At 46.1% G+C, this 21,826-nt stretch overlaps 2 protein-coding genes and 1 pseudogene across 2 annotated transcripts; 1 reads left to right on the plus strand and 2 right to left on the minus strand.

Moving 5' to 3' along the window:
- The first annotated feature begins 545 nt into the window (after positions 1 to 545).
- LOC136525893 (uncharacterized) lies at positions 546 to 4,977 on the plus strand. Its single transcript, XM_066518730.1, has 5 exons — positions 546 to 993; positions 4,442 to 4,557; positions 4,652 to 4,718; positions 4,823 to 4,881; positions 4,965 to 4,977. Exons 1-5 carry the CDS (start codon positions 628 to 630, stop codon positions 4,975 to 4,977), a joined length of 621 nt encoding a protein of 206 aa, XP_066374827.1. The 5' UTR covers positions 546 to 627.
- A 6,198-nt stretch (positions 4,978 to 11,175) lies between these two features.
- Positions 11,176 to 11,897, minus strand: LOC136525894 (protein DMP10-like; annotated as a pseudogene).
- A 2,445-nt stretch (positions 11,898 to 14,342) lies between these two features.
- On the minus strand, positions 14,343 to 15,554 carry LOC136525895 (xyloglucan endotransglucosylase/hydrolase protein 3-like). Its single transcript, XM_066518732.1, has 4 exons — positions 15,377 to 15,554; positions 15,115 to 15,224; positions 14,828 to 15,027; positions 14,343 to 14,733 (listed from the first exon to the last, which is right to left on the minus strand). The coding sequence occupies exons 1-4, from the start codon at positions 15,552 to 15,554 to the stop codon at positions 14,343 to 14,345; spliced, it is 879 nt and encodes a 292-aa protein (XP_066374829.1).
- Positions 15,555 to 21,826: the final 6,272 nt, after the last annotated feature.

Consider the following 21,826-nt stretch of genomic DNA (forward strand, 5'->3'; position numbering starts at 1 on the left):
AAAGGCACTGAATATTGTTAGCACTCCCACTAAGTCTCCAGCAAAGCGTCGGTTAGGACTGAAGAAAAAGCTCACTCCAAGGAAGGGGAGAAACAGTGCTGTTTGAACAATTCAAGAACAATTATATGGCCTCTTTTGTGTTCTAAGTACCCAGGAAAACTTCTATTCCCCTGGATGTTTCTTTTGGATTTGAAAACATGTACTCTTAAATTCGTTTGGACACCATGTACTCAGTTAATTTCGATGGAAAACTAGTAGACCTGTATGTTTCTATCGATGCTGTTAACATGGTCAAATTTGCTTATAATGGTAGATGGAATTTTATGAATATAAGCATGTCAGTGTGGTGCGTTGGGCTGCTGTGTGCTGTAGTGTCCAGTTTTTTTTTGTTGAAATGCTGCAGTTTTCATGTCCTGTGCGGCTGAGGTGCCTGATGCACAGGAGCCAAGCGTCTGGTGTTGCACAGGTCTGTTAGAATGAGCCAGGGGTAGTTTGGTCCTTTCAGGAGGGTGGGGAGAGGTGAAAAAATTAAAGGAAAAGAAAAAGGTGAGAAAATAGCTGAAATCCCTTGAATCGAAACAATTCATATCTTCGGTGTCAAATTTCAAAAGGCAGACGAATTGGATAATGTTACGAGGCAGACGAATTGGAAGTCAAATATTGAAATTTCTCATCCCCTCTGCATCTCGTCTCCTTCCCCGCGGTTGCGTGGGCGGCGCGTGTAGCGCGGCGGCCGCTTCCCTCTGCCGACGAACGTTCCCCCTCTCGCCGTCGCCTCGACGCCCGCTTCGCTTGAGCCACGCCAGGAAGTGGGTGCGCGCGGAGCCTTCGGCGTCGCACGCGCTCTCCCCCGTGTGCCGTGGCGGGCGGTGGTTGGAGCGGCTCCTCGGGTCGCCACTTCTCCTGTGCCGCGGTGGGCTGTGGGTGTGCCTGTGCCGCGGCGGGGCTGAGCTGCGTCGAGCTGTGGGTGTGGGGGAGTGCTGCTGTTCTTCCGTAAGTGTACTTTGTTGTTCCTGTAGATGTTGTTTTTTTTTTCCGCTGATTTGAGGAGCTGTTGCACTGTGCGTGCTGCCTTTGCTTGGGCGCCGATGTCACGGTCGGGACCCGGAAGGGAAGGGAGATCAGGGGTTGGGGGCGGGAGGTGGTGAAGGCTCCTGCGCGGCTGAGGCACCCAGCCATATGTTTGGCCTGCCGCCACCTCGTTCTCTTCTCGCTCCTGATGTGGTTCGATGTGTTGGCGGTCCATGCAGGAGACGCGCTAGTGCTTTTTTTAATTGATTAATTGATGATAGGTTACTGCTTCTAGTGCAATTAGGGGGTAGGGTTTAGCGCATCGCTTCCCAAATTCGATATTGGTCACTTGATGATAGGCTGCTAATTACAGTGTTTTTGTTTAGACTGGAATCTTGAGCTTATTGCTTGTACTGAAGCTATTACTTCAGATTTAGGCGGTTCATTCTGCTTGAGAGTTGTGTGCTTGTAGTGAGGCTGGAATGGGGAATATCCCGCAGCTTGGAGCTATGACAATCACTGCTAATAGGGGCTTTAGCGGACCCATTTCTAGTTGGATGTTGATTGTTTGATGATAGGTTACTGGTTCCAGTGCTTTCTTCTGTCCGGACTTGAAATGCTTCATCTATTACTACAGATTAGCAGGTGATGTTACTTGTGTAGTAGGGTGTTTGTAGTGAAGCTGAAATGGGGAATTTTCTCTTTCTGTGTGATGATCTTGTGGCCTATGAGTTGTAATTTGTATGATGATCTTGTGGCCTATGAGCTATAATTTGTATGTTTGGAGTAATTTTTGAGAAAATTATTGTTTTGACAATTGAATGTTATTAGCTTGATTATTGTTTTTTAGAGTTATCTGGTTTTTTTAGAGTTGTTTTTACCTAGGCATTTGTTTTTGCCCTTCTGGTAGTCATCAGGTTGATGAGTTACCTAGGCATTAGTTATCTTTGTATTGCAGGCTTAGTAATTTTTTAGTTGATTTTTACCTGCTTACTAGTTTACTGTTTGTGTGTGGGTGCATGTGTTTTTTTGGCGCTGCTGGTGTCTCTCTCTCTCTCTCTCTGTGTTTGTTGGGTGTGTGTGGGTGTCTGTGTGTGTGCATGTGTTTTCTGATGATGCTGGTGTTTGTTTGTTTGTTTGTGTGTGTGTCTCTCTCTCTGGGTGTGTTTGTGGGTGTGTGTGTCTCTCTCTGTGATGTTTTGTTGTGGGGTATTGTATGATGATCTTGTGGCCTATGAGCTGTAATTTGTATGTTTGGAGTAATTTTTGAGAAATTTTTTATTTTGACAATTGATTATTATTAGCTCGATTATTGTTTTTTTGGTTACCTGTGTGGAGTGTGTGTGGGCGTCTGTCTCTCTCTCTCTCTCTCTCTCTCTCACTCTGTGTGTGTCTGTGTTTGTGTGGGTGTGTGTCTAGGTTATGATGAGGTGTCTTTATTTGTAGGTTGTTTATGAAAGGTGCAACTTTTCTAGTTGGTTTGGTTTAGTTGAATTTGTTAGTGGTGATAAGTAATTGATTTTTTTTGTTAGTGGTCCTAAGTGTTTTTATTTAGTTTCAGAGGTTTTTTTTAGTTCAGTTGATGTTCAAAGTGTGCATTTGAGTAGTCGATTAGACTATGTGTCTTCCTAGAGTGTTTTTTATTCAATTAATATTTTTATAGTTGACTGATTTAGTTCTTTGATGTGGTGTTTGTGTGATGTGTGAGGGAGCAATAGAGGGATTGTTTAGATGTGTTGTTTTAAGAATTGTTTGATTTTTTTTTTGTTCTGGTACTAGTAGTAGTAGCTATCTAGTGTTCAGATTGGCTGTTTTTTTTTCTGTTGAATGCCTATTATCATTTGTTTGTGATGTTTTTTCAGCAATCATGTTTTCTATGTGTTGGAATAGTTTAGTTCTGAGGATGTCTTTGAGTAATTATGATTTGTAATGGTGAATTTAGCTAAGTTGAGTTGATAATTGTGTGTAGATGCCATAGGTTTTGTTAGCTCAATTGATGTCATTTCTTTATTTTCATTCTCATACCTTTAATTATCCATGCTGTGATCTTTTACAGGTTGCGGGTCATATACTAGTTGATGGCAAAGGGTAGAACTGCAGCAAACTATCAGGCCTACTTCTCTGGCAATCGGTTTAGTGACAGACTCTGCATCAGCGACGTATGAAGGAATTCCGACTATAAATGCTTTCTACCAGTTGAAGACACCAAAACCATGAAGTCAATGCTCCCACAAAATGCAACTAATTCTATAATAGAAAGTGAATAGAAAATTAAGCCAAAGCAGCCAGATGAGTTACTCGAGATTCTCAAGGATCATTGTTTCTACGGGGTGAGCATGCAATTCTTCTTATGCATGAGCATACACAGTGTATTTCAGTCGTGTACATGTGTGCCCGGTAGCCTGGTAGGCAATGCCTAAAAAAACTCATTATTATTTATTTTGGCACAGCACGAAGGTTGGTGGTCGTATGAATTCTGTTATCATGGGAAAAACAGACAGGTTCATGTAGACAATGACAAGGTAAGAGTTTGTTCAATAAACTTGTCTTTTTGCCCAGCCCATCATAACATTTTTTTTTTAGTCTTGTCTACTGAACAACCATGTGTTTTATGTAATTCCAACACATAAATTTTTTTGCACCATAAAATTAAGATCCAACAACCTCCACCCTTCTTCCACCTCTAGCCTTCTTCTACCTTCAGACAATAACAAGATCACAGATCCACAGATCATAGATCACATATCACATAAAACAATTTTTTTTATATGGAAGGACAAGTTACAGAGCGGTTGGTTCCATTGCCTACCCGTTCGTCATGGGTCCTGGACACGCCGAGATCGGTCAGGAGCTCGCCATTGACGCCTGCGGAGCAGAGGTCAGGTCGACGACGGTGACAGGTCGCGGCCGAACCAGGACGAGATCCGGCCGGGGAGGGGGAACACCAAGGCGTTGAACGCCTCAAGCGCGGTGAGCCACCAGAGCTGGTGCTGGTTGACGGCGAAGGCCGCGCGTCGGGCGCCCGCGCGGGTGCGGCTGAGCCCGGAGAGGCGGAGCTCTGCGACGCGGCCAGCGCAGCAGGCGATGCCAGACCAGAAGGCGCAGGGGTCGGCCGTGGTTTTTTGCGCTAAAAAATTCATGTGTTTTTTGGTGCTAAAACACGTGTGTTGTATAATATTTCTGTTTTTTTTTTTATTCTGGCTATCCATCACCTCAAAAAAAATCTCAGGATGTTACAGTGCAAGAATTGCTAGCTTCAAATGGAGACGCAAGTTCTGTACTTAGTTACAATGTGGCGAAAATAATATACCTTGCCTTTACTTTGAATAATAGTAACTGTAGTTTCAGTTTTATTGACATTGCCACATATGCAATCAAAAGTTGCTAGAGCTACAGCATGGCTGTGTAAACTGTGTTTATTTTGTTGAAGGTTATTCAAAAATTTATTCTAGGCGAATTCGATGATGACGCGACTGCTGCATACCATGAAAATAGCACCTCTGAGTTAGCTGACGATGATCATCATGTGAAAGATAGATCTAAGAGGTGCTGTACCAAGCTCTCCTGAAAGTGGGAAGAGAAACAACATAATATGTTCCTCAATCCTGAATGAATATCTTCTGTTCCCGCTTTGTTTCAGGTATCATGTTCACTTTTATACAAATAGGACTGTATGCGATCTCACAGAAATTCCCCGGGAGACAGAGGTGAGAAAGAAACAATAGAAGACCATATAAATCTATCAAGTAAAGCACATAATAGTTGCCATGTCAGTGCATTTGACTGTGCACACCCTGCCTTTGTCCTACAGGTTGGATTTGTCTGCTCGGAGCCTACTGTACTGATTAGTTCAATCAAGGAGATCTCTTCGTAAGAATTCAAAGCCCGATGCTTTTGCAAAAGCCCGTAAGTGCTAGCACTCTCCTAGTAATCTCTATCTTTGCCATCTGCAGGAGCTTCCTCTGATCTTCGGAGTTGCTCCCAGTCATCGTTCACCTCGGGCGGTCACCTGATCCAACGATCTCCGAGTATGCTTCTGCCATCGTGACTAGAGTGAGCCAGGCCTGACATTTCTCTAGGCAGGCGCAAGTTCAAAGAATCAAAGGTGTTCTGCGCTGGGCATCATCAGGCCACAGCAGCCCAAATCTACGATCCATCTTGCTGCTGCAGTTGTAATGCAATGTATTGTCTTACGGATCAAGCAAGCTAGCTACCATGTTGTGCATATGTATTAGACGTCTGCAAAAGAGCGATTCCATTCACTGTTTGTACATACGCAGCACCAAAGAACACCAGCTACATGTGTGTTGATGTGTGTACTGCTAGCCGCTGTTTGTGGCCAACACAGTGAGAAAAGAAAGAACTCAGAATGTTGTTAACGGGTATTGAGTCTTGTTTGGTATCGACCTGTTTTATATCTGACAAATTTTTGTGTTTAGCATCTGTCCGTTTTTCCCTGGCAGACGTGTCACCATTTGATTTGTTTAAAATCTGACAGATTTTGGCTTCACAAATCTGTCATCAGATGTCTAGACAGACCCATTAATTAATCCTATATTTTGAAACGAATAAAGTACTCAATAATCTTAATGACAATGCATGGTAATATAAGACACACGTGCTTTATTTAATAGTCAAGTCTACAGTGCGAGTCATCAAACATCCACTAGCTAGCCGTTCGCACGGCAAGGACGAGTGGACGATATCTCCCCGCCCGTTTGTACGCATGGGGAAAAATGGCAGCGAGACAGTCCACCACGGTAAGCAACCAGCACGAGCGGCTGGTCTTGAGACCATGCGATAGGTTGACGCACACGGAGGACCAAGAAACGGTCGCCGCCGGTGGATGTGCCAATGGCCGACGTGGATGATACAAGAGCACCTGCATACAGCAGTGTGCTTGAAAGCGTGATGCTTGGTGAGCAGGGAGAGAACGCCCAAGCATATATATATATATATATATATATATATATATATAAATCTAGCATTGAACTGCAGCCTGTGTATATATGCATCGATGTAGAGGATTCTGTTCTAATAAAATAACGTTTCTATTTTAGACGGCCAGAGGTGTGACTGAGATGATCAAGAATAACTATGCTGCGGTGATGAAAACGGAGTCCAAGCATCGAAGCCGTGCAAGCACAAAACAGAGACGAAGCATCGATGACGCAATGAAAATTTTCAGGCGTCCAAGTCGTTAGTGTGCAGTGGTGGAAAGGAAAAAAGCTACTGCTAGTTGGTTGGACCTAGAAAATCTCGCAAACCAACATGGAGAGAAAGCTACCGTTTGTCCACATCCAGTGAATCCAACGGCAGTTTCGTCTCATGCACCCTTTTCGGCCCCGACGATTTCTCAGCATCGGTCGTTAGCCATCCATCACAACACCATATATTTAAGCAAGTGGTGGCGCTACAATCGCATCCGTTGGGCATGGACATTTTTGTGGCCAAATATGAGAGAAGACGATATACGGGTGTTTGTAATCCGAAATTTCAACAAGCAGTTTTAATTGTTTAATGCCATGGTTTAGTATATGTGCTCTTTCCATATTTTAATTCATATATATGTCTATGTCTTGCTGTCTTGTTGTACTTATTAATATGCTTAATCTCACATACAAATGTCATGCTTAAAGTTGTGAAATAATGACCTTCTCCATATCATGTATATGTGTCCTGCCTTATTTGTTATATGCTTGTCGAGCGTTGCTTTTGCATCATGTATGTCTATCCTGCTAGTATATAATGTGTCCGTGCCAAGACCAAGAGTGCCTTCTTCGTGGAAAGTGAGTAAATCGTAGTTGTTCACTCAACTTGTGTGTATTTTTGTTTGGTTGGAAAAGTTTGATTTTTTTCTTCTGTTGATAGAACTATTTTGCAATATCGTTTCAGCTTTTATTTGATATCCTTTAGAAATTTCTTTTCAGTAGCTATTTTTTTTACACAAATTCTATCTTGGTGGCATTATTAGCTCGTCTCCAAAGATATGCTATTCTTTGTTGATACTGCATTTACCAGACCAAAGGCCAAAGCACCAAAACCTGATACAAGGTCAAACTCTATTTAGAAATTAGGCAATTTAATGATTGATTCTAGGACATAAACCATGACAAATGCATATACTAGCATGTAATTCCGTCAGATACTAGTTGAATTGAACAACATGGCAAAATAGCATGAACTCACAAACATCACATTTGCAGATGAAGTCACCATGGTTAGTGGTGGAGGAGCGATGATGCTGTTGACGACGTTAGCAAGGATGTATCGAAGCAGAAACAATGGAGAGTTCGAGATGATGGTAATGCGGCAGCGCCTGACTTGGATAGATGATAGGCCGTTGTGCTCACACCTAAGCTTGTGCACTAGGGGGTTCACACGTAGTCCCACCATTGAAGGTGTTAATGATGTCGGCATCTGGATGTTAGAGAGCTCATTGTGCTTTTGCTTGCAGTTTTTGAGGTCCCAAGAGTTATGTGGGCCAACCCTAGAAGTTCCTGATAAGATTCTCCTAAGGTTGGTTGGTCCTGTTCGCTTGAACTTATCAGCTGTACCGTTTTAGCGAAATAACAGTGTTTTTTTTTCACAACAAATCAGCATCAGCATCAACCGTTTTTCTAGCTAGCCGAACAAAGTGTCAGTTTTGTATACAATACAACTGTCCAAGCCATGCTCTGACATAGTTGACCTGAAACGAGTAATAGATACTAGATGGTGAAGTAGTCATCCGCGCCATGATCTCACAAGCAAACCAGTACTCCACTCCAAAGGCTAGGGGTTGCTTCCCCAATGTATCTACTGATGAGTTAGGGAAAAAAGATAGTAGATGTGTTTTTTGATGATTGAAAGTTGGATTCCTCAACAGGATGTGTTCTTCTCGTTTATATGGAGGGGATGGTCATATCTCAGTAGGAAACATGTCCGAAACGTAATCTCCAAGTTTTCCACTTTAAAAATAGATCCAAAACTGATTTGGAAACAAACCTGACTCCAACCAAACCGGCCTGGGCGATTTTCTCAGGTCCAGGGAAACCGGCCTGGGCGCCGGTTTGGGCAGGGCAAGCCCAATTTTATCCTTTTCAGCTTGGGCTTCGATCTTTGTTGCGCCAAATATTTTCTAATATCTTGTTGATGCCAGAAACTTATTGGTAAAGCCCAATTTCTATGTTCACATTTTTGGTTGTCAACACAGGGTCCTCTCGGCCATGTGGGGTTTCAGATTTCAAGACATCTTATCGGTGTGTCTTGCATATTGCACCCCCGATGAGGCTCCTCGTGCGACGTGTCTTGTATATTGCGCTCATCGCTAGAGACGTCAGGTTGTGTGCGAATGTACCTTAGGCGTTAACCGACCAGAAAGTCGGCTAGACTCTATACCGAGCGACCTAGCTCATTATCAGTGTGTTGACCACAATTTTGGCATCAACAGGCTCAAGTTTTAAGTTTCTGGCTGCCCCGTCCTCGTTGAACTGGCAGGCATGAGATTATGAGTTGAGTTGGTGTTAGATAACCTCAAGTCGCTGCATTGTTTAGGGAACATTATTTAGTATCCTCACAAATGACACTACAAGTTTAAAAAAACTCTATCCACGGTAGCTAGACAGTCCCCGGGTATTCCGGCTTAAGAAGAAGATCTCCTCACGCAGATCGAAAAAACCCTCAAACCCCTATCCCACCCATATATAGCGGCACCGTAGCTCCGTGAGATGAGCTGACCACAGACCTGTGCTTTGGATGTGGGGCAGACGAGAGAGTTTTTTCTTTCCTTGGTCACTGCGGCCGAAGCCACAAATAAAGAGCGAGTCCCTTAGGACTCGAACTCTGACCACCCCAGGGGGAGGAACTGAGCCTGTTCCCTGACAATACAAGTTTAGCATTCAGGTTTACCAAGTAATTTGCAACCACGGTTCATGGATACTCGTCGGTCGCCGCAAGTTGCGCCCACACGAGGCGCTCGACACAGTGGTGATGGCTATTTGGGTTTTGGTGTGGGGTTGGGGGTGTGGTGTTGGGGGGCCGATGGAGCGGACTAAGCGTGCAGAGATGATGCCAGGCGAAGGACAACTTCCATAAAAAGAAAAAACAAGTATGAATTGTAATATGGCAGGTCAGCAGGACATCTGCCGAATCAGTAGAAATACAAGGCCTCAGAATGTTATTAGAACTAGACTAATGCCCGTGTTACAGCGGGACAATGACCAAGATCTTTACATGCAATCTTTATGTTTCCCCCCCTAAATCTAAGCAAACTTTTTTAAAATGCAATCAATCTTTTCATAAATTCAACTATAATGATGGGCGTCCGGACAGGAACGGACGCATTCGACCCACACCGAATCCGACCCATCCGTGCCGCATGCCGGCTCCTGCACTCCTCCTCCTCATCCTTTCCTTGACTGCTCACTCCCGCAGCGCTCGCACCCCTCCCATTCTACTGCCGCCCCGCCCTCCCGCCAAGACGGACGCTGCGCGCCGCGCGCCATCTCGCTATTGCTCCGCCCACCTGCCAGTGCTCCCTCACTCCCTCCCTCCTCCGCGACCTCCATTGCTACTCCGCGCCCCAGTGACCCGGCTACCGCTCCCCCATCAGAGACGAGGACACGACAGCGGCGGCTCCGACAAGGTAGGTCGGTCCTCCTGTAGATCTGAGCCTCCTCCTCCCCCTCTTCCTCTGGATCTGAGCCCTCATCCTCCTCCTCTTCTGGATCTGAGGGACGCGACGATGGCTAGGATTCCGGTGAACTCTGGGGTCCTATTCTCTCCTCCCTCCAACGAGCTCGAAGGTGATGGGCCAGGGGCTGGAGCAATCTACACCTCAAACCCATCTCCTTGCTATTTTGTACATACGTTGTTCTTGCTGTTTCTCCATACTGCACGGGGATTTTTGGGATGTTGCAATAGATGATTTTCAAATGTACTAATAGGGTGATTCATGTGTTGCAGAAAGGGAGTTTTAATGTTGGGATTTGTATTTTTCCCCTAATGTTGCAACAGATGATTTTAATTGTTGAAATTATCTTTTTTAAATGTTGCAGCACTAAAAGGTGATTTGAGATGTTTTCCATTTCCATGTTTTATGGTTGATTTTGCGATGTTGCAGTACTACTGTTTGAGATGTTGCAGTATATTTTTTTATTGTTGCAGTATATAATTTTCGATGTTGCAGTATATAGTTTTGCGATGTTGTAGTATTTTTATTCCGATGTTGCACTACATAGTTTACATAATTTGCGATGTTGCCCTTGAAAGTGTTTCGTGCTCTTGGGACAGGGGCGCGGTGGGGAATGGGGCGCGGTGGGGGACAGGGGGCACGGCGCGGATGGCGGCGCGTCGGGGGGACGGGCCGCGCGCTGAGTGGTGTGGGACGGGCCGCCGGATTTTTGGTTAGCTCGTATTGTTTCTGAGGAATCGTTATGTTGATTTGGTTGGGGTCGAATGGTTCCTGTTACGACAATCGAATGCCCCCGAGGTGCGTCCGGATGCGCGCTCGCGCCATATGTCCGAGCGCTAGGATAACCGTAAATTCAAACAACATTTTTTTAGCCGTTCTCAAATAGGCCAGGGGTATCGAATTGATTATAGAAACATGATCACAGCATGTTGCTACCGTGAGGATCTCCAACAGTTCCTTAAACATAATGGCAAAAAACTGGATTTTGGAGTGAACCTCCGGCAGCCCACCACCCATGTGCACCCCTTCCTCCAGGCAGTCTGCTCAACCCCACCTGGTCCTACCGTCTGCTCATCATCTTTGGAGTGAATCTCAGTAATAGGACGTGGACACATGAGCTCCAAGAACTTCGTATCGGACGCGGGCATGTGGATCCGGTCTTTATATCGGAACCGGGTAGGATGTGTGCGCAGGGATCCAAACTTGATATCACCGGGTACAATGACGTTTTGGTCTTTTTAGGGGTAGAGATTTAGAATTTTGGACAGAGTGAGTAATCCAAATGGCTGAAATAATCTAGGAAAGGAATCACTGCATGGTACCTCCGTGGACCATATAAAACTGGGTGACCTACGAAGTCTAAATCTCTAGGTACAAAGTAGACAATACAGGAAGTAATCAAGATCTAATCTTATTAGCCATACTACCAGCATTGCAATTAACAATTGTTTGATATTCCGGATCTGAAATTCTGAAATGCAGAGTGGCCCTCAAGCTGCTCTCTGACGGGGTGTGGTATCGTTGTAGCCGATGCCCTTCCTCTTTGTTGGGAAGATTAAGAACACAAAACTGGACAGGAACGCCATCCCCAGCGGCAGGTTGGTGAGGAGCTCATTGGTGTTGTCACTAGCGTTGGAGAAGAAGCACCTCTGGAGCCCAACGTCGCTGAACGCCACGGTGAGGAACACCACGGCGGTGAAGAAGGCATGCACGTAGTCCAGCGGGCGGAGCCGCAGCCGCTGCAGCTCGCCGAGCGCCCACCCCCGCTCCTCCTCCTCCGCGGAGAAGTTGAACACATTGAAGCCGCGGGGCGTGGCCACGCCATAGTAGAGCTTGTGGTCACGGCCGATGATGCTGTCGGTGAACGAGAAGAAGAGGGAGAGAACAGCCAGGACGCCGACCAGCACTGCGGTGAGCCACCTGTTCACCGGGTAGCAAACTAGCAACTCCCATGGTTTGTGAACGTTGGAGACAGCGCCTGGTACGCCAGCACAGTGCCAGTCGGCAAGAGCTGCGCCAGGTTCGCCGTGCTTGCCATCACCTTGTCGGTCGCAGTCCCGGGATTGGGTGCTGACGGCATAGCCGTGGATTCAGCATCGGCGACCTTACTAGGCATGTGTGGGGCGGTAATGATCGTCGGTGATCTCACTGGCACGCCGTTGGTGTGCGAATTAGGAATCTGGATCTCGGTGGCCGGCGGTGGAGATGCCATTGTGGACTTGCTGTATGCTTTGTGTCTGTCAGTGTGGCATTGTCCGTTTGCATGCGTGAGGTAGTAGCTTGTTATATAGGCAAAAAACGTTGGAGAATGATTCCCTGGTTGGTGCGTTGATTTGTCAAGGGCATGTTAGATGCATGCATGGACTTCAACTTTTCAAGCGTGCGCCTTGGTCAGTCAACCCTACCTTGAAATCCTGAATACGGTATTTTCTAGCAAGGCTACTTGAAATTTTTTAACGTGCTTTGTGCAAGTTGTGCCTCGGTGATTTGCGAGAATCTACCTTTGTTCTTACTGCTAGGAATTAGAAAAAAAAAACTGACGTTTTTATCGTGCCAAGACCAAGAGTGCCTCCTTCCTGGAAAGTGAGTAAAGCGTAGTTTGTTCACTCAACTTGTGTGTATTTTTGTTTGGTTGAAAAAGTTTGAATTTTTTCTGCTGTTAGAACTATTTTGCAATATCGTTTCATCTTGTATTTGATATCCTTCGGAATTTTTATCAGTAGCAATTGTTTTACATAAATTCTATGTAGGTGGCATTATTAGTTCGTCTCCGAAGATCTGTTATTCTTTGTTGATGCTGTATTTATCAGACCAAAGGCAAAAGCACCAAAACCTGATACAAGTTCAAACTCTATTGGAAAAGGAATCCCGTCCTTGAGATTATTCGAAGGATCTTCCAAAGAGCAGCAGCTACTCCTTTACCACTTTGAACTGATCTCTAGAATTAACTTCTAGTTAATTGACTGCGCCTCAATCTTTAGCTTGCATATCAACTTCAACTTCAATCCTCAACACTGAATTATAGCTTCTCTCTCCAGTCTCCATTAACCAATCCATTCCAAGAATCATATCAGTATCGGCGGTCTTTAAAACAATCGACTTGCTAAGAATTCTCTACCCCCCTTATAAAGAGATCAACTGTGGGTCACTTAAAATTAGCTTGCATCTCTCCTCTGAGTGAGTTAACTAGTATATATGGTATTCTTCAGTGCACACATTGGTATTTTCTTAACGAAATGATATGGAATGAAAGAATGTGAGGCACCCAAATTACGAAGTCTAGGATTCCGAAATGGAAAGCCTGGCCTGCAGTGAACGCGGGGGCAAAACGGGCTAGCTTCGCGCAGTCTATGGTGAACTTGAGTGTCTCAAAGCGGATGCTGCCGCTAGATGCTATGTCGAGAATGCCATTTGATAAATTTCAAATTTGTTATACTCCTAGGCATGAGAATACCAATATTTTAGCACAAGTGTTAGGCTACCATGTCGCGGAGCGACATTTTCATATTATAGAAGAGTCGATGTAATAACATGCTGCTGAAGGGATTCTAGGAAAAAATCGGTCTGGCCAGACTCGAGAAATTGTCTAGTTATTCTATGGTTGACAGTGCCAAAGTGTCTTGGGCAATTTTAGAAACCATCCTAGCTAGTTTTCTTGATAAAACTTCTTGTAAGTGATTTGAGAGCTTCCATTATTGAGATCAAAGTAAGTGATTTGAGAGCTTCCATTAATGCTTATGTATACGATCCAAGTGCTAAAATTGATAAAACTGTTTGGTGGATAGCATTTAAGTACATGTTGGTCAATGATGAGTTGTATCAATGAACCGTCAAAGACTTATTGCCGAAGTGCTTGGATTCTGATCAAGCTTTAGTGACTAGGGAGAGGTACACAAAGGCATTTGTAGTATGAATCAATCGACTATCGATGAAGTGGTTTCTACGATGGACTCATTTTTATTGGCTTAATATGATAGCCGAGGGTGTGGAAAGTGTCAATGGTTATTTGACAATGTGCAGTCGGTGCCTGCTGGAATGATGTATGCTATCATTGAACCATGGACATTTCAAGGATGGGGATTGGACTTCATTAGGCAGGTTCATCCTCCTTTCAAAGGAGATTGCTCCGTGTTCGTGGCTTCAAATTATTTCACAAAGTGTATCGAAGTTGTTCTTTGGGAGAACATGATGCATAAGTATAAACTCCTTATTACATTCATATTGTGGTGTTAAACTATAATTAAGTGATCTGATTCCTCTCATTTGAAGATGAAGCGGGATGTTACGTCTGGGACTGATCTATGTAGTGACTTGTGGGTTATGGCTAAATTTTCACCATATTCGCACCCTTACAATAAAAAAATATATATCCACAAGGCACAAGTGCATTCCCCTTGAATTTGGTCTAGCTCCGCCCTTGTGTTACCTTCCATTATTATCTTTAAAGAAAATCTTAGGTCCTAATAAAAAGATATATTTAAGCATGAACATGGCATAACTTGACAAAGCCAGAATTACGGTTGTTTTCAAATCAAACAATAATGCCTGAAACACTCACAATAACATACCCTTTACTATTATTGTTCCAACAAACTATCACACACCAGCAAGAAACTATTCACATAAACCGATGATCCTATCCACCGTACCAGCACACCTAGCCAGTCCACCAAGCATAGCTGCACTCGATCTTGCGGCTTTTCTTGTTGGCGCAGTAGTCGGAGATCATGTACTTCTTCTTGACGCCCTCGTAGGCCGCCCGCTGCTGCGCGCTGAGGTCCCGGTAGCCGGCGCCGTTCCACCACAGGCCCGGCGAGTCGCACGGTGTCCCGCTGCCGGTGGCGCAGCCGTTGACGTCGAACCCCTGGTACCCAGCCGTGAACGGTGCCTTGGACCAGTCCACCTTGGTTCGCCCGCCGTCCGTGGCCCAGGAGGAGCCGTCCCAGATGCTCGCGCGGATCAGCATCGGCTTCGTTGGGAACTCGTACCCCGGCACGGTGCTCCTCAGGTTGCGCAACACCCGGATTGGCGTCTCGTCGACGAACATCCTTCATGTGGATTGCATTATATTGTTGACATGAAAAATGTGCCTAGCTTCATTCTACGTACGCCGAGCCATGCAATTCATCGTCTGGGGCTTACACGAGCAGGTAGGGGTTCCACAGGATCTTGTAGTCATGGAAGTCCGCGGAAGGGTCGAACCAGAGGTGCAGCCGCTGCTCCCTCTGGCCGTGGCCGTTGACGAAGAAGTTGGTTTGGAGGGTGATGGGCACGCCGGCCTTGTCGCCCAGGAACTCGAAGTCCACCTCGTCACGGGTGCCGTCTTCTGGCTGCGAAATAAGCTACAAGAAGCACACGATCGATCTTCGTTATTGTATCATCAGTATATGATAAAATAAAATGAACAACAAGTTTAGTTTCGATCTCACATAGAAGGTTGTGACGACGCCGGCCGTGTAGCCGGACGGCAGCTTCATCCTCAAGTGGAAGAACCCTGACCCGTACGTGGACTTGGACTTGAACCCACCACCACGAGCCGCTGCACGATCACGGCAATGTTATTCATTACGAATTCACGATTCACGAGAGCCTCACTATCCTCGTCGTCTTTCTTGCGTGCATGCAGTACGTGTGTCGTTTGGCAAGGCAAGAACTAATAACTATATAAGCAGCAACCATGCAGGTACGTACCGGTGCTCTGATCCAAGATGAGATCAACCTCAGTCCCGTGGTCGACCAGGCGCCCCCAGTCCTTCACATAATTGACGTTGAGCGGCGGCGCCGGCGCTGCCCCTGCTGCCGGCCCCAAGATAGCACCCCATGTTAGGAGGACGAGGAGGAGAAGCCATGCGCGCACCTCGGAAGCCATCACAAGAGCAGGCCCAAGAGAGACCTAAGCTAGCTCTTCTAACTTATTGCTTTCTCTCGCCGGTCTCGAGGGTTCACCGCCGGTCTCGCCGTTTTATAGTTGCTAGGATTAATGCTAGGGTGAACTTCATGATGCATTAGTTACCATTAGTTAGATGTTTTAAGGTGGGTTAGTGGTTAATTAGTGGGTTACTAGTAAGGGAGAATTGATTTGTCAGTTACTAGTAACAGACGTCATCTTCATGGCCATTATCAACCATTACGCATGTCTTTGTTGCAGGAAAGGCTACAAAAGGTGGCATCCTCCCCCTGTCCACGGGCAGATGACACATAACCACGTCTCACCGTTTCGCTATTGCGCTTCTCTCTATCATCTCCGTTCCAGCTTCCTGCACGCACGGGCTACCGGAAGAGCAGGCCCTTTGAAACTCTACTCGCTTGAGTATCTCAGGTTTTTAGGGAGTGCTTATGCGCGACTGCTCGCTTCTTCACGCTCCTGTTCCCGATGATCGGTGGTCTAGTACAAGCCGTTCCTGTAGGACTACTTCCTGGTGGTTTTCTTATTCACGACGAGTACCTAGCGGTCGGCATTGTAATCTTTCTGCACTGCATCAGGCATAATCAGCTAATCGAATAGCTCACTATGTCAACCAGTGGGAACAGCGCCTCCGGTGCCCTTCGGCACTGGCCCCGCCTCGGGGTACAAAACTGCGAATCTCAATTAGTAATCGAACTAAAACTTGCATGGATTTCACACTTGTGAGCAGACATACATACGTATCTTTGACTAATCAAGCAAGGGATTCTAGTGAGGACAAAATGGCACAATTGTGCAGGAGTCAGAGCCGTGACAGCAACGACATGAACTTTCAGAAAATGGCCGCATGCAGGAGCTTCCGGAGCTGTCTCATCAGCTTTTCAAGGAACAGTCAAGTCCACGTACGCCAACTCTATATATGGTGTCACCACTCACACCAGTCACCAACCACAACCAAACATGCAGACTTGTATGTTTGCTCGATCGTAGTGGTTCTTATGGGTTTCTCCAGATATCCAAGCGCACAAGGCAGACGACGGTTCCGTCGAATGAAGCGATTCAGAAAGCGCCAGGCAAAGTGGCTTACTTCGCATGTAGTTTGCCATTGTTTTGGCGTGATGGATCGGAGACCATCTGTTGCTCTGGTTTTCTATTTGATGGAACGCAGGAATTTTATAGGATTAATGTAAGAATTTTATAGAAATTAAATCAAAATTCTCAGAAAAAAAACGTAGAAACATGGCATGTAGGGTCCTTACAGCAATGTTTTCTGATCGTAATCGTCCTTATCGGTACCTTGCACTTGATTAGGCCCTTCGATTTGATCAGAGCGATCAGAAACCTGATCGTCCGATTAATTGTCGATTACTCATGACTAATCGTCCGATTAGATCTCTTGGCCGATCAGCACTAAATAGGGCAGATGAACTGCTTTAGTTTACTGGGCTATATTTATTTGGGCCAGGGGGTTTCTCTTATATACCTCACCCCCACTCTTTCTCTCCTCAGTCCTCACTCCCACTCTCCAGCCGTCAGCTGTGTGTGCAGCTGCTGAGCTGCATCTCTTCCTTGCTGCGTGCATCTCACTCCCTCCTCCCTCCCTTCCTGTTCCAATCCAAGCCCGTTGATCTTCCCTGCTGCTTGCTGCTTCCTCCTCCCTTCTGCTGCAGGGTCACCTATTCTCTTCCCCACCTGCAGGCTACAAGTCCAAGGGAGCACCAAGATGAGCTCCTCCTCTGAAGGTGTGTCATTAAATCAGCTTTGTTCTATCAATTGTGTCATCTCCTCTCCTCTACACTATGCCCAAATCTTGATGCTTTGTTTCTTTGGCTCTTTGTTGAACTTGTGTGGGGGATATACCCCCGGGTTCCACAAGATGGTACATGGGCCGCACCATCCGAGGTTGCCCGGCCCGTAAGATCGAGGCGTGCACAGCAAGATTACAAGTTGTACTAGATATTGTAATGGTACCAAATATGATACTTTACTTGTAACCCTCCTCCTCCAGACTATATAAGGAGAGGCAGGGGTCTCCCTTAGGGAGGACGATCCATCTACACCTCAATCAATACAGAATAATGAGACACAGGACGTAGGTATTACGCCAACACGGCGGCCGAACCTGTATAAATCTTGTGTCTTGTGCCTCTGTAACCAGCTGGTTCCTGATTACACGCACCGTCTACCGACAATCTACCACCACGGGCACCCCCCTCGATGGACTGCTGACCATATTTCATCGACAGTGGTGCGCCAGGTAGGGGGTGTGCGTGCTGATCCTCCGGCGAACCAGATGGGATTTTCTTCACCAACTTCATCCATGGCGACCTGGCGACTGGCGGCGGCATCCCTCGACAAACGGATCTGATTTCGCATCTACTGCACTCCAACGATCAAGCGGCGCCCAGCAATAAAGCAACATGGAGCTATGTTTCCATCAAAGATGCTAATCGGCCGCACGAGCAAACTGGAGCAATCGAAGAAATATTCGAGCACGTATGCATCTAGATCTACGGAGCGGTGGGATGCAGGCTGCTCGATGTTGTCACATGCAGTTTCATCTCGAAAGCTAAGTCAATCTCCAATCTATAATATCCTATGATATAATACGTATCCAGATACCTACATATACGCATAATTATTTCAAGAATCTAATTGCATTCATCATCGTTTCGTATCGTCAGCGGGATCAAGCTCGGAGGAACAAGTGAGAATGCATCACAAAATCGCAATGCACGGCTGCATGTACAAGCAAGCAAGCAAGGCCGCGTCCAAATCTTCAAAGATCACATGCAAGCATGAATCGAGCCATACAAGCTGACGTCACGAAAAAGCATGCATACGGGAATATTTCCTTGCTGCTGATGCACGGCTTTCATCACCATGAGATCAACAATGACTACGAGAACTCGGACCCTCGTCTAGATCCTTCGGTGGACTTCCGACTCCGCCTCGACCACGTCCGGCTACGAGTCCGAGCGCCCATCCGACTACAACTCGGTGTCCTCGGGCGACTACTCCGCCGAGCTCCGACCACCAGACCACGTCCCGAGCGGCTCCGCCGAGCTCCGACCACCAGACCACGTCCTGAGCGGCTCCGCCGAGCTCCGACCACCAGACCACCAGACCACGTCCCGAGCGGCTTCGCCGAGCTCCGACCACCAGACCACCAGACCACGTCCCGAGCGGCTCCGCCGAGCTCCGACCACTAGACCACGTCGCAATGATGATCGCCACGAAGAATGGCGCTATGACAACCGCGACCACCGTCACAACAGGCCGAAAAGTACGAGGATCGGACAACTTCATTGCCACCGACCAGATTTCTATCAAAGATAAGTACACTTCTAATATTTATATTTAATATAATTTTTCATTACGACATTTCTCCACAACATCCTCGTCATGATTATTCTTCAAATAACGTTTGTCCATGTATACAATCTTAAATATAACATACAGCTATACTTAATGCAAATCCTCCACCAGTCATGTTGACGCTCGATGTTTTCAGAACAGGCCCTGTCTCCGGCTCCTCCCTACACGTGCACGAGCGTCTGCCCTCTGTGTTATGGGTGGTCGGCAGCAGCTCCTTAGTGACGCTTTGTTCTTTCTACACGTGCACGAGCTCCGCGCCCCGCGTTATGGTTAACGGGCTAGCTAGGGCTAGAGACTCAGCTACATACTAACTGGTCAAATGATTTATATTAAGTATAAACACAAACTTCATATTAACACTGATGTTTACAAAGCACCAACTGCTTTATCACATCATGCTCATTTGCAAATGACTGCTGAGCGTCATACGCTATTTCTTCACTGTTGATTTTTCTCCTTAAAATATTAGTTTGTACATCATATACTACCATTCTACATATTTATATTGCAGGAATTTCGAGCTATGCTTGGGGACTTCGTCGCTCGCTTCTCGACCTACGCTCGGGGACTGCCTCGATCACTCTCCGACCACAGCTCGAGGACTTCGTTGCTCGCTCCTCGACCTATGCTCGGGGACTGCCTCGACCACTCTCCGACCATGGCTCGGAGACTTTGCGTCCCGACTACATGCGATTGGCGACTCGCATACAGTTGGGATATTTTTTCTCACTTAGACCTTGCTACAAGGCTGATACCTCGCCTTCTAGCAAGCTCAGGGACTACATCGGTACGATGCACCTGCCGGTGCATCTCGTATTGCCTGTACGACGATTGGATTCTCAACTTAACTGGGAATTCTTTTTAGACCCTGGCACCACGTGCCTACGTCACCTACTACAAGGCTCGGGGACTAAGTGGGCACACTTCACCTTGCGGTGAATGTGTTTGTTTTTCGACCCCTACGCCTCTGATGATCAAGGACGCTACGCTTCAAGACGCACTTACATTTCTTTTCAGAAATACAAGTGGGCACACTTCCTAGGACAGAAATCTTTTTCTTTCTTCTTAAGAGCACCATACATTCTTCGGACAACCTACTTCTCCGGCGACACCGGTGGTCGGAGATGTCAAGAACTCAAGCCTCACTGTTCGGAGAAGGTTAAAATGGCATGTCGCATCAGAATACATGGCGCTCGGGGACTAGCTATGGGGGATATACCCCCCGGGTTCCACAAGATGGTACATGGGCTGCACCATCCGAGGTGGCCCGGCCCGTAAGATCGAGGCGTGCACAGCAAGATTACAAGTTGTACTAGATATTGTAATGGTACCAAATATGATACTTTACTTGTAACCCTCCTCCTCCAGACTATATAAGGAGAGGCAAGGGTCCCCCTCAGGGAGGACGATCCATCTACACCTCAATCAATATAGAATAATGAGACACAGGACGTAGGTATTACGCCAACACGGCGGCCGAACCTGTATAAATCTTATGTCTTGTGCCTCTATAACCAGCTGGTTCCTGATTACACGCACCGTCTACCGACAATCTACCACCACGGGCACCCCCCTCGGTGGACTGCCGACCATATTTCATCGACAACTTGCGTAGATGAAAATTGAAGGCAGCAACGTGCAGTGGAAGTCATCATGCCTGGGCCTAATCCTGAAGGAGGTGCTGGTGCAAGCACATCAGTCGCATCAGCCGGTGCTGGTTCAGCATCCTCATCAGTTGCTCCAGATGTTTCATACCTTGTAGAAAAGGCTATAGCAGCACTGCTTCTAGAACTTGCTGAGCAGGCTAAAGATCCCAAGAGGAAGGCTCGTTCTCAAGACCTGGATGGAAGTATGGGTGGTGGCCAGATCCTGCGAAGAAGGAATTTATTCAGTGCATTTTCTATAAGAAGGTAGTGACTGTAGGAATCAGTTGGTTCAAGATGCACCTTGCTAGGGTTATGGGGATGCAGTGAAGTGCCCAAAACCACCTGCAATAGTCCAGCAAGAGATTACTATTTACTTGAAGAAGAATAAAAGGACTACAATTGTGGCACTTCATGGAGATGGTGAACAAGAAGCAGATGAAGAGAATAAAGTTATTGAAGTTGAATCAGCGAAAGTACCAAGTTCTAGAAAGTACCAAGTTCTAGGACAAGACTCAAGCAAGCACAATCACAAGCAAAGAATAAAATAGCTCAAGCTGCCATCACTTCCTTTGTGGTTGCTAGTCAAACTAAAGCAGCAACTCAAAAGAACACCAACACCAAATCAGTTAGTGCCATGCTTCGCAGGACACTAGAAGAGGTAGCTGTAGAAAGGCATAAATCCAAGACTTCTCAGCCCACTATAGAGCAGTGCACAAAGAAAGATAAGGAGGCTAAACAAATTGTTGATGATCATCTTGTTGATTTCTTCTATGAAAATGGTATACCATTCAATGTCATTATTTCAAGAAGTTGGGAGATAATGCTTGAGTCCATTAGGCAGTATGGACTTGGGTACCACTCACCATCCATGCATGACATTAGGGAACCATTGCTTGAAAGGGCAGTCAATAGGACAACAGAACTAAGAAAGAAGCATGAGGAGAGTTGGAAAGAATATGGCTGCACACTCATGTCCGATGGTTGGACGGATACGAGCCACCACCATATAATCAATTTTCTTGCCAACAATCCAGCAGTGGATGCTTCAAGTGAGATAGCTAATGCACAAATGCTAGCTGACTCGATTTGTTACTTCTTACCTAACATTGGCAAGTATGTACAAGCATAAGAATGGCTTGAGAGCTTTATTTGTTAGTGAAGAATGGCACGCTAACAGTCTGTCCAACACTAGTGAAGACAAACAAGTTGAGG

The sequence above is a fragment of the Miscanthus floridulus genome, chromosome 19 (assembly GCF_019320115.1).
Source record: "Miscanthus floridulus cultivar M001 chromosome 19, ASM1932011v1, whole genome shotgun sequence".
Classification (NCBI taxonomy): domain Eukaryota; kingdom Viridiplantae; phylum Streptophyta; class Magnoliopsida; order Poales; family Poaceae; genus Miscanthus; species Miscanthus floridulus.

Coding starts and splice junctions, on each gene's coding strand:
- LOC136525893 (XM_066518730.1), top strand. CDS start 628: ATGTTACGAGGCAGACGAATTGGAAGTCAAATATTGAAATTTCTCATC. Junction 994..4,441: donor GGGAGTGCTGCTGTTCTTCC/GTAAGTGTACTT, acceptor ATTTTGTTGAAG/GTTATTCAAAAATTTATTCT. Junction 4,719..4,822: donor AAATTCCCCGGGAGACAGAG/GTGAGAAAGAAA, acceptor TTTGTCCTACAG/GTTGGATTTGTCTGCTCGGA.
- LOC136525895 (XM_066518732.1), bottom strand. CDS start 15,554: ATGGCTTCCGAGGTGCGCGCATGGCTTCTCCTCCTCGTCCTCCTAACA. Junction 15,225..15,376: donor CATCTTGGATCAGAGCACCG/GTACGTACCTGC, acceptor GTGATCGTGCAG/CGGCTCGTGGTGGTGGGTTC. Junction 14,734..14,827: donor TGGAACCCCTACCTGCTCGT/GTAAGCCCCAGA, acceptor ATCCACATGAAG/GATGTTCGTCGACGAGACGC.